At 37.1% G+C, this 12,877-nt stretch overlaps 1 protein-coding gene across 4 annotated transcripts in view; it reads left to right on the forward strand.

Annotated features, from left to right (window-relative positions):
* FAM172A (family with sequence similarity 172 member A) overlaps nucleotides 1-12,877 on the forward strand; it is a 395,725-nt gene that overhangs the window by 313,447 nt on the left and 69,401 nt on the right. Inside the window, exon 11 of one of the 4 annotated variants that reach the window (XM_043464663.1) lies at nucleotides 3,249-3,760. The exons of the other annotated variants lie outside the window; for them this stretch is intronic. Coding sequence (XP_043320598.1) covers nucleotides 3,249-3,262 — 14 coding nt within the window. The 3' untranslated portion in view covers nucleotides 3,263-3,760. Of the gene's footprint in view, nucleotides 1-3,248; nucleotides 3,761-12,877 lie in introns of those variants that run through there. 4 annotated transcript variants of the gene reach the window in all.

Genomic DNA, 12,877 nt, shown 5'->3' on the forward strand with positions numbered 1-12,877 from the left:
CTAGATGGACCTTTGTTGTCAAGGGTTGACCTTTGTTGGAAAATGGTTGACTTCTGCTTTTTAATATGCTGTCTAGGTTGGTCATAACTTTTCTTCCAAGGATCAGGCGTCTTTTAATTTCATGGCTGCAGTCACCATCTGCAGTGATTTTGGAGCCCCCCAAAATAAAATCTGTCACTGTTCCCACTGCTTCCCCATCTATTTGCCATGAAGTGATGGGACCTTTTGCCTGATTTTGAATCTGATGTTTGTCTTATTATTGAAGGAGCTCTATATATTCTGGCAACAAGTCTTTTATCAGATGTGTGATTTACAAATATTTTATCCTCAGCTGCAGCTTATCTCTTCTTTCTAAATGGTATCTTTTGAAGAGCAGAAGTTTTTATGAGTTCAAAATTTGATGATTTATCATTCTTTTTCTTTTATAGGTTGTGGTTTTGGCATCATATCTAAAAAATCTTTGCCAAACTCAAGGTTACAAAGATTATTTCCTTTTTTGTTGCAGAAGTTTTATAGTTTTAGCTCTAACATTTAGGTATGATTCATTTTCAGTTGATTTTTGTGTATGGTATATAGTAAGGATCTAAGTTGATTTTTTGACATGTGGACGTCTAATTTTCCCACCACCATTTGCTGAAAAAAACAGCTCTCTTTTCCCCCATTGAATTGCCTTGGACTTTTCTAAAAAAATCAACTAACTGAAGACTTATTAATAGACTTTGTATTTTGTTCCATTGATCTTTGTATCTGTTTTTCATACCAGTACCATGGTGTCTTGATTACTGTAGCTTTATAGTAAATTTTGAAATTAGGTAGCTTAAGTTCTTCTTTGTTCTTTTTTTAGATCATCTGTAATTTCTCTTAGCAATGTTTTTTTAGTGTTTTTATGCTTCTTTGTAAAATATACTCTTAATTTTTCATTCTTTTTGATTCTATCATAGACATCTTTTCTTAATTTCATTTTCAAATTGTTTGTTGCTAGTATAAAGAATTAAAATTGATTTTTGCCTATTGATCTTATATCCTGTGACCTTACTAAAATTTGTTGATTAATGTATTACCAAATTTTTCTGGTATAATGTTTAGGATTTCCTTCATATAGGGCTAAGTCATATATGAATAAAGACAGTTTATACCAATATGCGTGCCTTTCATTTCTTTTCTTGCCTGCTGCATTGGCTACAATGTCCTGTGCCACAGTGAATAGGAGTAATGACAGCAACTCTAGATTCTGATTTTTTTTTCCCTTCAGGGTTATTGTTACTGCTGCAATTTTTAAACATCCCTATTTTCATTTTAGTCTGGCTTCCTTGAGGTCACCCCTTTGCCTGCTTAGTGTAATCATCAGAGTTTGCACAACCATCCCAAGACACTAAGGCTCTGGGTGAATCTGTGTGTGAGTTGAAGAATGTATTAAAAGTTCTTGTAGTTTTTAAGCCCACCTCAATCTTTTAATTTCTTCTGGACTTTGCTGGGATTTCTATCTGTGCCAGCATTTATACTCCCAGACAAGACGGATGTATGGGGATTCTTCTAGGCTCTCAGTGGCTTTCTCACTTCCAGGGTCTCCCTATTAAAAATCTGACTAGTCCACTGGTCTGCAGATCACCCCAAGTAAGATCCCAACCTCTGTTTAGAAGGGTCGTGGGCTTTTACGGTTAGTGTCCCACTGGGTTTGCTTTATTTGCTTGATAACACCCTTAGCCGTGGGTTTTTCTCCTTCTACTCCATGTCAAGTCAGGCCTCTGTCTTCCTTGCCAGTTTCCACCCTGGAAGCTCCACCGTGCTGCCGCTGACACAGATTGCCTCTGTTCTTACCTGTCCTTCAGCAGTGTGTCGTGAATAAACACGTCTCAAGTTGTTGTTTGCCTTTGGTTGATTTCTGGAGTGCTGAAATAGTTGCACTTGACAATTTTGTCGACTTTCCTAGTTGTATTTAGGGAGAAGATTTGCCAGTCTCTTAGCTTGCCATCGCTGGAAGTCCTGCCTGAGTTTCTCTTTGTAAGCCGCAAACCCCTTTTGGAACAAGATGAAGCATTAACTATATAAATACAGAATCAGATAAGATAGAAAAGCGAGCAAGGGTAAAGGAAATATAAGATGGGAAAATAAATTCCTTACGGAGCAACTATGATTTTTAACTCTGGCAGTAGATTTTCCCAGTGCCTAGAAATGGAGATTTTCTTGATCTTTTAATAGAAATTCACTTCTATCCGAAAATGCAAGCATTTTCATTGTCATCAAGATGTAAAATAAGTGGGAGAAAAAGGTATGTATCTGACCAAAAGAACAGAACAAGCTGAATCAAAATGCTACCCTGGGATCCTTTTGGTTTCATTTTATTTTGTTTTCTCCCAAAGGTCAGATCCCCAAACTTGTACAACTTTAGACTGTAGGAATACGTACAAAATGTGCGGTGATAAAAACTGCCAGATTGAAGGTTTCTTAAGTGCTACTGTCCAAAATCACCAGGCAAGCTTGTAACTAGTAATTCTTGTCAGAATATACACTCTCAGTGTGTGACTTTTATCTGCAGGTGGCAAAGCATATGTTTTAACACCAAAAAATGTAAGGTGGCGGAGAGAGGATATTTAATGTGTTTTAACCTATTTTTATTTTTAATGTTTTCTCTTATAGCTGCTTAGTTCCGGTCAAAAGCAGACTAACTAAAACATCTTCAGATCTTAAGAGCTATATTTAGATTAGGAAAAAAAATAGTTCCAAATATAATGGTGTCATTTGTTTTTATTTAACAAGTGAATCAAGGTTATTGGACCAGTTATCTCTCATATAAGAAAAATACAGTGGTATTATGTGCCTAAAATCCAGAGAGAGGGTTCTTCTCTTTAAATGGATTTTCTGCTAAATTATAATTAACCCTTTAAATACTACAGTCAGTTTTGTTTTTATCCTTATTATAATAATCCGTTTTCCTACTGTAGGAAATAACTACTACGTATAGCTAGCAGTTATGTATAACAAACAAATATCAGTATTTTCTAACTAGTGTGGTTCTTACTGCATGAATCAAAGTTGTCATTCTACGCATTCATCATAATTAAGACCTTAGCTAAAGGACAGGAGTTACAAATTCAAACCCCACCTAATGGGTGACATTCAGGAATGCAAGCCCACTGTTGCCATGTTTTTCTCATTTTCGCAAAGAAGCCAGAAATCTGTATATTTGTTTGAAATCTCTCTAATTTTAAGTATTGCAACTAATTTAAGTTTTTGAAACTGTTACATAGGTCAAGTGAAATAACTACCATTCAGATCAGGCCCATAGGCAGCCGCTTCACAACATCTGGACGGAAAGGATAGTTTGACCCACTTCTGCGGATGGCCGCTGCCTGATTTCCTGGCGTTCGTCTCTTGCTCAGAAAAGAACATGTGACATGCTCCCTAAACGATTGTCTTCACTTTTTTACTGTAGAATTCGGAGGTAATGTGTTTTAACAGAAAATGACTGAAACGGGCAGTGAAAAACCTTGATTCTGAGGTTAATAATATTTTGAAGCCCTTCCTTATCAACCAGGCCCTAGTCTAAGTACTTCAAATCTATTAACTCATCTAATTCTTGTTTTGATTTTGCTTTTAATATCAGTCATTTAACTTCTGTAGATTTGTTTCCTCAACTTGAAAAATTATAGGATTATATTTCAGTTCAGTTCAGTCACTCAGTTGTATCCTACTCTTTGTGACCCCACGAACCACAGCACACCAGGCCTCCCTGTCCATCACCAACTCCTGGAGTCCACCCAAACCCATGTCCATTGAGTCAGTGATGCCATCCAACCATCTCATCCTCTGTTGTCCCCTTCTCCTCCTGCCCCCAATCTTTCCCAGCATCAGGGCCTTTTCAAATGAGTCAGCTCTTCGCATGAGGTGGCCAAAGTATTGGAGTTTCAGCTTCAACATCAGTCCTTCCAATGAACACCCAGGACTGATCTCCTTTAGGATGGACTGGTTGGATCTCCTTGCAGTCCAAGGGACTCTCAAGAGTCTCCTCCAACACCACAGTTCAAAAGCATCAATTCTTTGGCACTCAGCTTTCTTTATAGTCCAACTCTCAGATCCATACATGACCACTGGAAAAACCATAGCCTTGACTAGACAGACCTTTGTTGGCAAAGTAATGTCTCTGCTTTTAATGTGCTGTCTAGATTGGTCATAACTTTCCTTCCAAGGATTATATTTATGTATGACTAAACTAGAAAAGCTGTAAGAACTCTTTCAGCAGGAAAATTCTTTCATCTGGAGAATATGAGGGTTGGATTCAGTGACACAAAAATAAATTGGCAACCAAACTATGGTACTAATTTATTTGAGTTTATAGCACTTCCGTATAACTGAGTAAAATATATATAATCTTCACTGTAGTCACATTCCTATACAAGTGTCATGCGAGAATATTTTAGTTGAGAAAGAAGTTTAGTATCCATTCACCATGAGGTTGAAAAGGCCTGCGCCCTATCTTGAAGGAGATTATTGTCTCATTGAAGCAAAGTGTCTTGCAAGTAAAATTTAAATTAAAGCAGAAAAACCTGGATGAGAGGGGAGATTGCAGAATGGATGCATGTATATGTATGACTGAGTCCCTTTGCTGTTCAACTGAGACTATGACAACATTGTTAATTGGCTATATATCCCAATACAAAATAAAAAGTTTTGGAATAAATAAAGCAGAAAACAAGTACCCAGATGAGGGTTATATGCAGCAAGGCTTTATTCCAAGGTTAACAGAATGGATGTACAGATATGTGTGTCATGTCTATGGAAGCTGTGACTTGGAAAGGGGAAAGATTTGAATTGAAAGGTGCAGAGGACCATTTAACATGGAAAAACACCTCTAAGTCAGAAATCAGAATGTTATCATACCCAAAAAACAAAAAAAAACCAGAAGGCACATTGCCTTCAGAGTGCACATAGAATAATGACAAATTTTACAGAAAAAGTCAAGATGATTATTATTATGTACTTTCTAACTTACTTTTATGAGGGTGAGTGTCTATAAAGAATGTATCCCAATGCAACCCCTATGACACGGACAGAAAACAAATATTTATGGTAGTAAAGTTGGTGTAAAAAAAAATTCATTTTGTTTGCCGTTAATCCTCAGATGGTTCTTCAGGGGACAAAAAGTATGTGACAGCAAAGAAGCACATATGACAAAGTGTTCACAGTTATTGAATCTAGGGGGAAAGTATATGTATAATCATTGTGCTGTTACAACTCTTAAAAGTTGAAATCTTTTTACAGTAAATACTGGGAAAGAAGTAAAAGAGTAGAGAAAGAAAAAGCCCTCCAAATAACTTATAGATCAAAGAATAAATCTAGAGAATATGTAGAATTGAGCCATAATCAAACTGTAAAAGTTTTTTGTATTGCTTGATTTCTAAACAAAAAATTGTATACCCTTAAATTATATTAAAAAAAGAATAAATGCTAAAAGTTAATGAATTTTTAAATTAAAAAAGTAAATATAAAGTAAAAATATGTTTAAAAATTAAGTTGAATATAGTGACCATGGTATAGGTATGTAATTAGGTACTTTACGAATATTTGGTAAGTTTACTTCATTTCAAATTTCCCAAATTTTATCAAGTGGATCTTGCCTTATATCCTGTAGGCAGAAAAAAAAAAAAAAGAAAGACCTCACTGCTTTGGCACATACAAGAAGCGTAAATATAAAGCAATAAATCCTTTATCTTTTGACAGTTAAATTTGACAGTTAAATCTACTTTTGGTAAGATTTGTTCATTTATCCAAAGCAGAGTTGCTCAGCTTCCAATGAATTTTGGGCAAAGTAAATTTATCTCCCTCTTTGTCTTTGTCATGTTTTACGAGAATTATAAATATACACCTATGATAATATTCTTAACTATCCAGCTGACTGAATTATTTCCCACTTCAGTAAGGCTCAGCCTAATCAACCAGAAACTTTATGAGTTTTAAAAAAAAAACCTATGATAATATCCAATTTTTAATTTCATTAGGAATTTGTTTCACTAATATCTTTATTCACCAGAATTATAACAAATAAAGTAAAAATGAATTTTGACCACATTTTTAAAAAATTGAAGTAAAACATAACATTTTTTTGTTATTCACTATTATAACCAATTTAAAGTGTACAATACAGTGATTTATAATACCTTCACAATTTTGTGCGACCATCACTACTATCAAATTCCAGAATATTTTCATCACTCCAAAATAAGAAAATGTCTATCCATTAGTCACTACCCATTCACCCTTCCCCCAAGCCCCTGACAGCTACTAATCTTCTTTGTGTCTTTATGAATTTGCCTATTCTGGACATTTCCTAGGAATAGAATTATATAATATGTGGCTTCTTGTGCCTGGCTTCTTTCATTTAGCTACATGTTTTCAAGTTCATGTTGTAGCATGTATCGGTTCTTCATTCTTTTCTATTGCTGAATAATTTTCTGTTGTATGACTATACACCACATTTTATTTATCCTATTGATCAGTTAATGGACATTTAGGGTTTTTTTTCACTTTTTAACTGTTTTTGTGTGTGTGTGTGTGTGTGTGTTTTACATATGTTTTATTTTTTCTTGAAGTATCAGGTATGCATTTTTTTCCATTTATTTTTATTAGTTGGAGGCTAATTACAATATTGTAGTGGTTTGTGCCATACACTGACATGAATCAGCCATGATTTACATGTGTTCCCCATCCCGATCCCCTCTCCTGCCTCCCTCCGCCACTTTTTAACTGTTATGAATAGCACTGGTATGAACATTTATGTACATGTTTTTCTTTGAATGCCTATATTCACTTCTCTTGGTTATATACCTAGGAGTCAAATTGCTGATTCAAATAACTTCTTGTTCAGTTGCTAAATCGTGTCAGACTCTTTGCGCCCCGTGGACTGCAACATGCCAGGCTTCCCTGTCCTTCACTATCGCCCAGAGTTTGCTCAAGCTCATGCCCATTGAGTCAGTATTGCTATCTAACCATCTCTTTCTTTGTCACCCCCTTCTCCTCCTGCCCTGAATCTTTCCCAGAATCAAGGTGTTTTCCAATGAGTCAGCTCTTTGCATCAGGCTGCCAAAGCATCGGAGCTTCAGCATCAGTCTTTCCAGTGAATATTCAGGGTGGATTTCCGTTAGGATTGACTGGTTTGATCTTGCTGTCCAAGGGACTGTCAATAGTCGTCTCCAGCATCACCATTAGAAAGTATCAATCCTTTGACACTTAGTTTTCTTTGTAGTCCTACTCTTACATCTGTACACTGTAGCCCTGACTATATGGACCTTTGTCGACAAAGTGCTATCTCTGCTTTTTACCACACTGTCTAGGTTTGTCATAGCTTTCCTTTCAAGGAGCAAACATCTTTTAATTTTGTGGCTACAGTCACTGTCCACAGTGATTTTGGAGCCCAAGAAGATAAAATCTGCCACCATTTCCATTTTTTCCCCATAAGATTTTAAGGCCAGTTTGTGGGGAGAAGAGGACCTTATAAATTGAAAACTTCCAAACCCCTCAAAAATTTAGCAATGATCTCAACTACAGAGACTCAAGTCTCTGAGCTCAAGTCTCTCTGTTGACATTACTAAGCATTTCTTTGCCAGCTTTGTTGAGTTTTCACGGAACAGCGTTTATTCTCTGCTCTCTGACCAATGGTTGCTTAATTGAAGGATATGTGGATGGGGGGTTGCTAGAGTAAGAAGCCTTTGAAATACTGTTTTTCCAATTTTTATCTCCAGTTAAAGAGGACAAATGCTTTACCCTACAATTTAGAAGCATGATATCTGGAAGTTTCAGACCCTAATCTGATGTGCCTTAAAATAGTCATAAATTAGGGTGATGCCTTCCAAGTGCTCACTGACTGTTTTAAATTTTCTAGTGTGTCCCTGAAAAAAGATCAACAAATCTCCATTAGAATCCATGCCAAAATATTTCTCAACAACTGCTAGCCCTCTATATTTAAAATGTTTGCATTATTTAAATTTCTGAGAAGTTTGAGAATTTCTTGAGAAATTAAAATATTGGACCTTTTAAAATACTAAATGGTTTATATATATACTTTGAGGTTTTGGCCTATGGTTAACTTCCCCCATGGAGCTGAAATATTTTGTACTTGGAGTTAAGCCAAATCTTCTGACTTGCATGCATTCAACTTATGGTGCATGCATCCAAGTCCTGGCATTTGAATGGTCTTTTTCCTTCATCTGAATACTTTCTAACTTGAAGAAAAAAATAACACTTTCCATTTAAAACTTGCCTCTCTCTTCTCTTTCCCTTCTTCACCCATGAGCAAATGTCTCCACACTACATACCTACAATGCTCTGGGAAGAGAGGACATCTTGATATTTTCCGACTCAGAGAGATTACCCGTGAGTACCCTCAGGTTGGGAGATCCATGGCAGAGCTCCAGGGAGTTCCAAAAACCCTTTTAATTCTGTGTTGAATTGAAATTATAGGGAGAGAATCTCAGCCTTTATCATATTCTCAAAGTGGCGTGTGGTCCCCCCAAAAGTGAGGATCTGGTGGTTTTCACAGTGGTCCGGAGACCAAAAGGGACACACCTCCTGTGGTGCCAGGATGGTGTGTGATGAAGTCATGAGTATGTCTCACTCGGGCTCTCAACAGCAGTGTCGTAGTAATACCAACGCTTATTTTTGAGGTTTAGGTCAAGAGTTGATGCTTACGAAGATGAAGGTAGTTTCTAGGAATGGATTAAGGAGGGTCGGGATGTTAGGGCACTGGCCACCTGCGAAGGTGGAGTAGCCAGAGGTGACAGCAAGTGGAAGCGAGGAGCACTATCGTCACACTTGAAACGTAGTCTCACCTTCTGCCTGGAGGCCCCTGGTACTTGTACAGAGCATGCTCTCCAGCCAAGAGAGTATTTCTTTTGCCCGTTTAATTGTGTCGTTTGTATCTTCAAAACAGTTCTACCCTCCATCAGCCTCATGGCTTCCCAGGAAACCACCTGTGGTCTCACATAAATATCTAAACGAAAACTTTTTCAGTTTTAGTTTCTGCTCTTTGGTCTTTATAAAGAAATTCTGTGAGCCTACTCACAGAAGTAAGAGTCTTAAGGAATTAAAAAATAGTACTAAAAAGCAGGAAGCTTTGTTAGCCTTTTTTTTTTTTCTTTTTTTAACTGATGCGTGAGGAGAAGGGAACCAAATCTGATTGCACACCTGCCGTGAGCCATTCAGTCTATATGTATCATCTTGTTTACTCCTCATGGTCTCATGGATCATCTTTGCAGTGAGTGTTATGAGCTTTTTTACAGAAGAACAAACCGAGGTTCACGGGATGTTAACCCAGATCTTATGGCTCTAAACCTCTGCATCCCCTAGACCTGCCAGAGAGCACCAGCAGACAGTTCTCGAAGGTTTGTGGTGGCAGCAGCCTTGTGGAAGAGGGCCAGTGGGACTTGTTTTTGAACTGCATTGTTTTATATTTACAAATAGAATGTGTATGTGTTTAGGGTAATTTGTTGTTGTTGCTCTGTAGCTTCAGTTGTGTCCAACTCTTTGCGACCCCATGGACTATCCCCGCCAGGCTCCTCTGTCCATGGGATTTCCCAGGCGAGAATACTGGAGCGGGTAGCCTTTCCTTTCTCCAGGGGATCTTCCCAACCCAGGGATCGAATCCGGGTCTCCTGCATTGCAGGCAGATTCTTTACAGTCGGAACTACTGCATCCCCATGGTAGGGTAATTTGGGAGAAAGCTAATAGACTGCCTGAAGAAGCTGAAGTCCCTCACACACTTGCAAGCTGTTTATTGGTGCTTCCCCTGAAGGATTAAGAGGGAGTGATTAGAATAGAAATGAAACAGGCAACTTATGGGTAAGTTTTAATTTCCATTTTTTTGCTTAAACTATTGATGTGTTTCTTTATTCCAATGAAGTGTCACAAATAAAAATATAGAGAATGTATTTCTATTTTAACATAGTGGAAGATAGAGCAAGCAAATAGAGAAAAATTACAGGGGAGGGATAAATAAATGAATAGTGAAGTGGTTAAAATTAATTTGAAAATATCCTTGAACTTCGACAAAGCTATACAGTGCAGTGCAATTGTGTTCCTTTGTGCGTGCTCATCCGTGTCCGACTCTTTTATGACCCCATGGACTGTAGTCCTCCAGGCTCTTCTGTCGGTGGGATTTCCCAGGCAAGAATACTGGAGTGGGTTGCCATTTCCTTCTCCAGGGGACCTTCCAGACCCAGGGATCAGACTGGCATCTCTTTGTGTCTCCCACGTTGGCAGGCAGATTCTTTACCACTGTGCCGCCTGAGAAGCCCACAGTACAACAGATACGGGTCCAAATCCCCTCTGACGCTTACATCCAGAAATCCTGAGAAATAAAAGGAACATATTAAGAACGAAACTTCAGCAAAAAAAAAAAAAAAAAAGAATGAAACTCCAGGGCATCATGAGAGTGGAGAGGACCAAGCCCTTTCCCCATTTCAGTTCTCCCCAGCGCAGCTCCGTTCCATTAGCATTTCTGGCGCCTGCCATCCTTCATTCAGAAAACATTCCCTGAGTCCTCCTTTATGTCAGACACTTACTACGGATGCTAGGGATTTGGCAGTGAGAAGGATAAACAAAATTCCTGTTGTATAGTGCTTCAATTTCAAAAGAGAAAATAGATAATAAATAGGCATTATATATATATATTACTTATATATAATAAATAGACAAATTATATATATATATACATATATATAGGTTCAAGCGATGGGAGAGTGCCTCATAAGAGCACAGCAGTATGTTTTAAATAAGGTGGTCAGCAAATATCTCGGACAAGCTCCTTGGGTTATATTATAACTGGGGTCCTCAGCCCAGCCTCTTCATACATTAAATGGGAGCTTTTCTGGATGATCACTAACAGCTTCAAAATTCTGTGCTTTCTTTAGGAAACGTTTCTTTGGGTCACATAATCTTTTGTATGTGTAAGTCACAGTCTTTATTGTCCATTGATCTCAAAATGTACTGAGAATGTTCATTGATTTCCAAGGTTAATTCCATTTTACATTTAAGGAATTTAAACTGAGAGTTAGATGCCTTCCCAAAGGTTTCATAGTGGTTAAAGAAGGATTAGAGCTCTCGATATCTGCCGTTCTCAGTCCGAAAATTCTGCCTTACTGTGTGATATCGTAATAAGTGGAATTGAAACGTCAGAGAAGTTCAAAGTAAATTTAAGATGTATAGGCTATGATAGACTAAAATATTTACAAATAAGGAATTGGATAAGTATATCCCACTGCAATCATTTATAGCAGGCATGAAGCCATGTGACATGCTTTAAACCAGTAAAATAGCAAGCCCCCTCCAAGAAAATCTATAATTTTAATCAAAAGTTTGTTTCAGTCATTGAAATTCTGTTATTACTGCTTACAAACATTAAAGTCAATCAAAACATCAGTAGCTTTGCAAGATCAATATTTTTAATATGTTTGCATTGCAGTACTGCAGATTTTTGGCTAATGGATCGCACCCATATTGATTTCCATGGGAAATGTTAGTCTGATACTGAAATAATTAAAAAAAAACACACACAGGGATTATTGGTTTGGAATTTTGAAGGAGATAGAAGTATAAAAATTGGTTATTGACCAAATTGCTTGGGGTGAGTGAACCTTGGGCACTTGCAATAAACTTGTAGCACTCAGTCATTACTGAATACTACCTTAGTCCCTTAAACTGAAAATCAATCAATAACCTATTATAGCAATGCAAATTGTGGTGAAATAACATACTAGACATGTAAGAATCACATTTTATCAAAAGAGATATGCATAAGCATGTGTATAAGCATGTTGAAAATGTCTGCTGAAATATAGTGACTGATTTTGACTGATGCCTGCTGAAGATGGTTTGAGCAGCATTTTTTGAAGAGAGAAACTTCTACAATATAACAGTAAGAGGAAGCATACAATTATTCTATGAACAATAATGAAACTGCAAACACTACAGCATGTCAAATGACAGATTCTGTTATTTTGATTCAGAGCAAGATTACAATTGTTACTCTGTTCTCAAAGCATTGGAGTAATGTATGCAAGCATTAGATTAGATCCAAACACATTCCCCACAATATGAATCTAATGCACATTACATTTCTCTTGCTTTTCAGCCTTTCATTAGGAGAGCTATGTTTTCCTCTAGAAAATTTACTCTGTTTTCATTTGGTTACCATTATAAATTTATGAACTCTATCTCTCAAAGGCAATCTAGTGTTTTAGAGAGACAGAATATTTTTTTTAATGCACAGTGTAAGTTCAGACCAGTATAATAGTACTTAGAATAGTATTTAGTACAAGTTATACATTTTTGGGGTATATTTCTATTTACTTAATTTTAAAAATTGTGTTATTTACATATTATGGAAACATGTATTTGCTTTGAAAGGAAAAGTGAAAGTGAAAATCGCTCAGTTGTGTCTGACTCTTTGTGAGCCCATGGACTGTAAGGAATTCTCCAGGCAAGAATACTGGAGTACTTAGCCTTTCCCTTCTCCAGGGGATCTTCCCAATCCAGGGATCAAACCCAGGTGTCCCACATTGCAGGCAGATTCTTTACTAGCTGAGCTACCAGGGAAGCCCAAGAATACTGGAGTGAATAGCCTATTCCTTATCCAGGGAATCTTCCCAACGCAGGAATCAAACCGGAGTTTCCTGCATTGCAGGCGGATTCTTTACCAGTTGAGCTACCAGGGACGCTTTGAAAGGAACATGGAATTGAAAGATAAAACTAAAAATTAAAAAAAAAAAAAAACTAAAAATCAGTAATCATAACTGTTGAATTTTGTTACCATCTCTATAAGCCTGATCAATATTTTTCTTTGATAATAAATTGAGTTCAGTTAATAAACTGAAAACATGACTCCTCT

This window comes from Cervus canadensis, chromosome 4 (genome assembly GCF_019320065.1).
Source record: "Cervus canadensis isolate Bull #8, Minnesota chromosome 4, ASM1932006v1, whole genome shotgun sequence".
Classification (NCBI taxonomy): domain Eukaryota; kingdom Metazoa; phylum Chordata; class Mammalia; order Artiodactyla; family Cervidae; genus Cervus; species Cervus canadensis.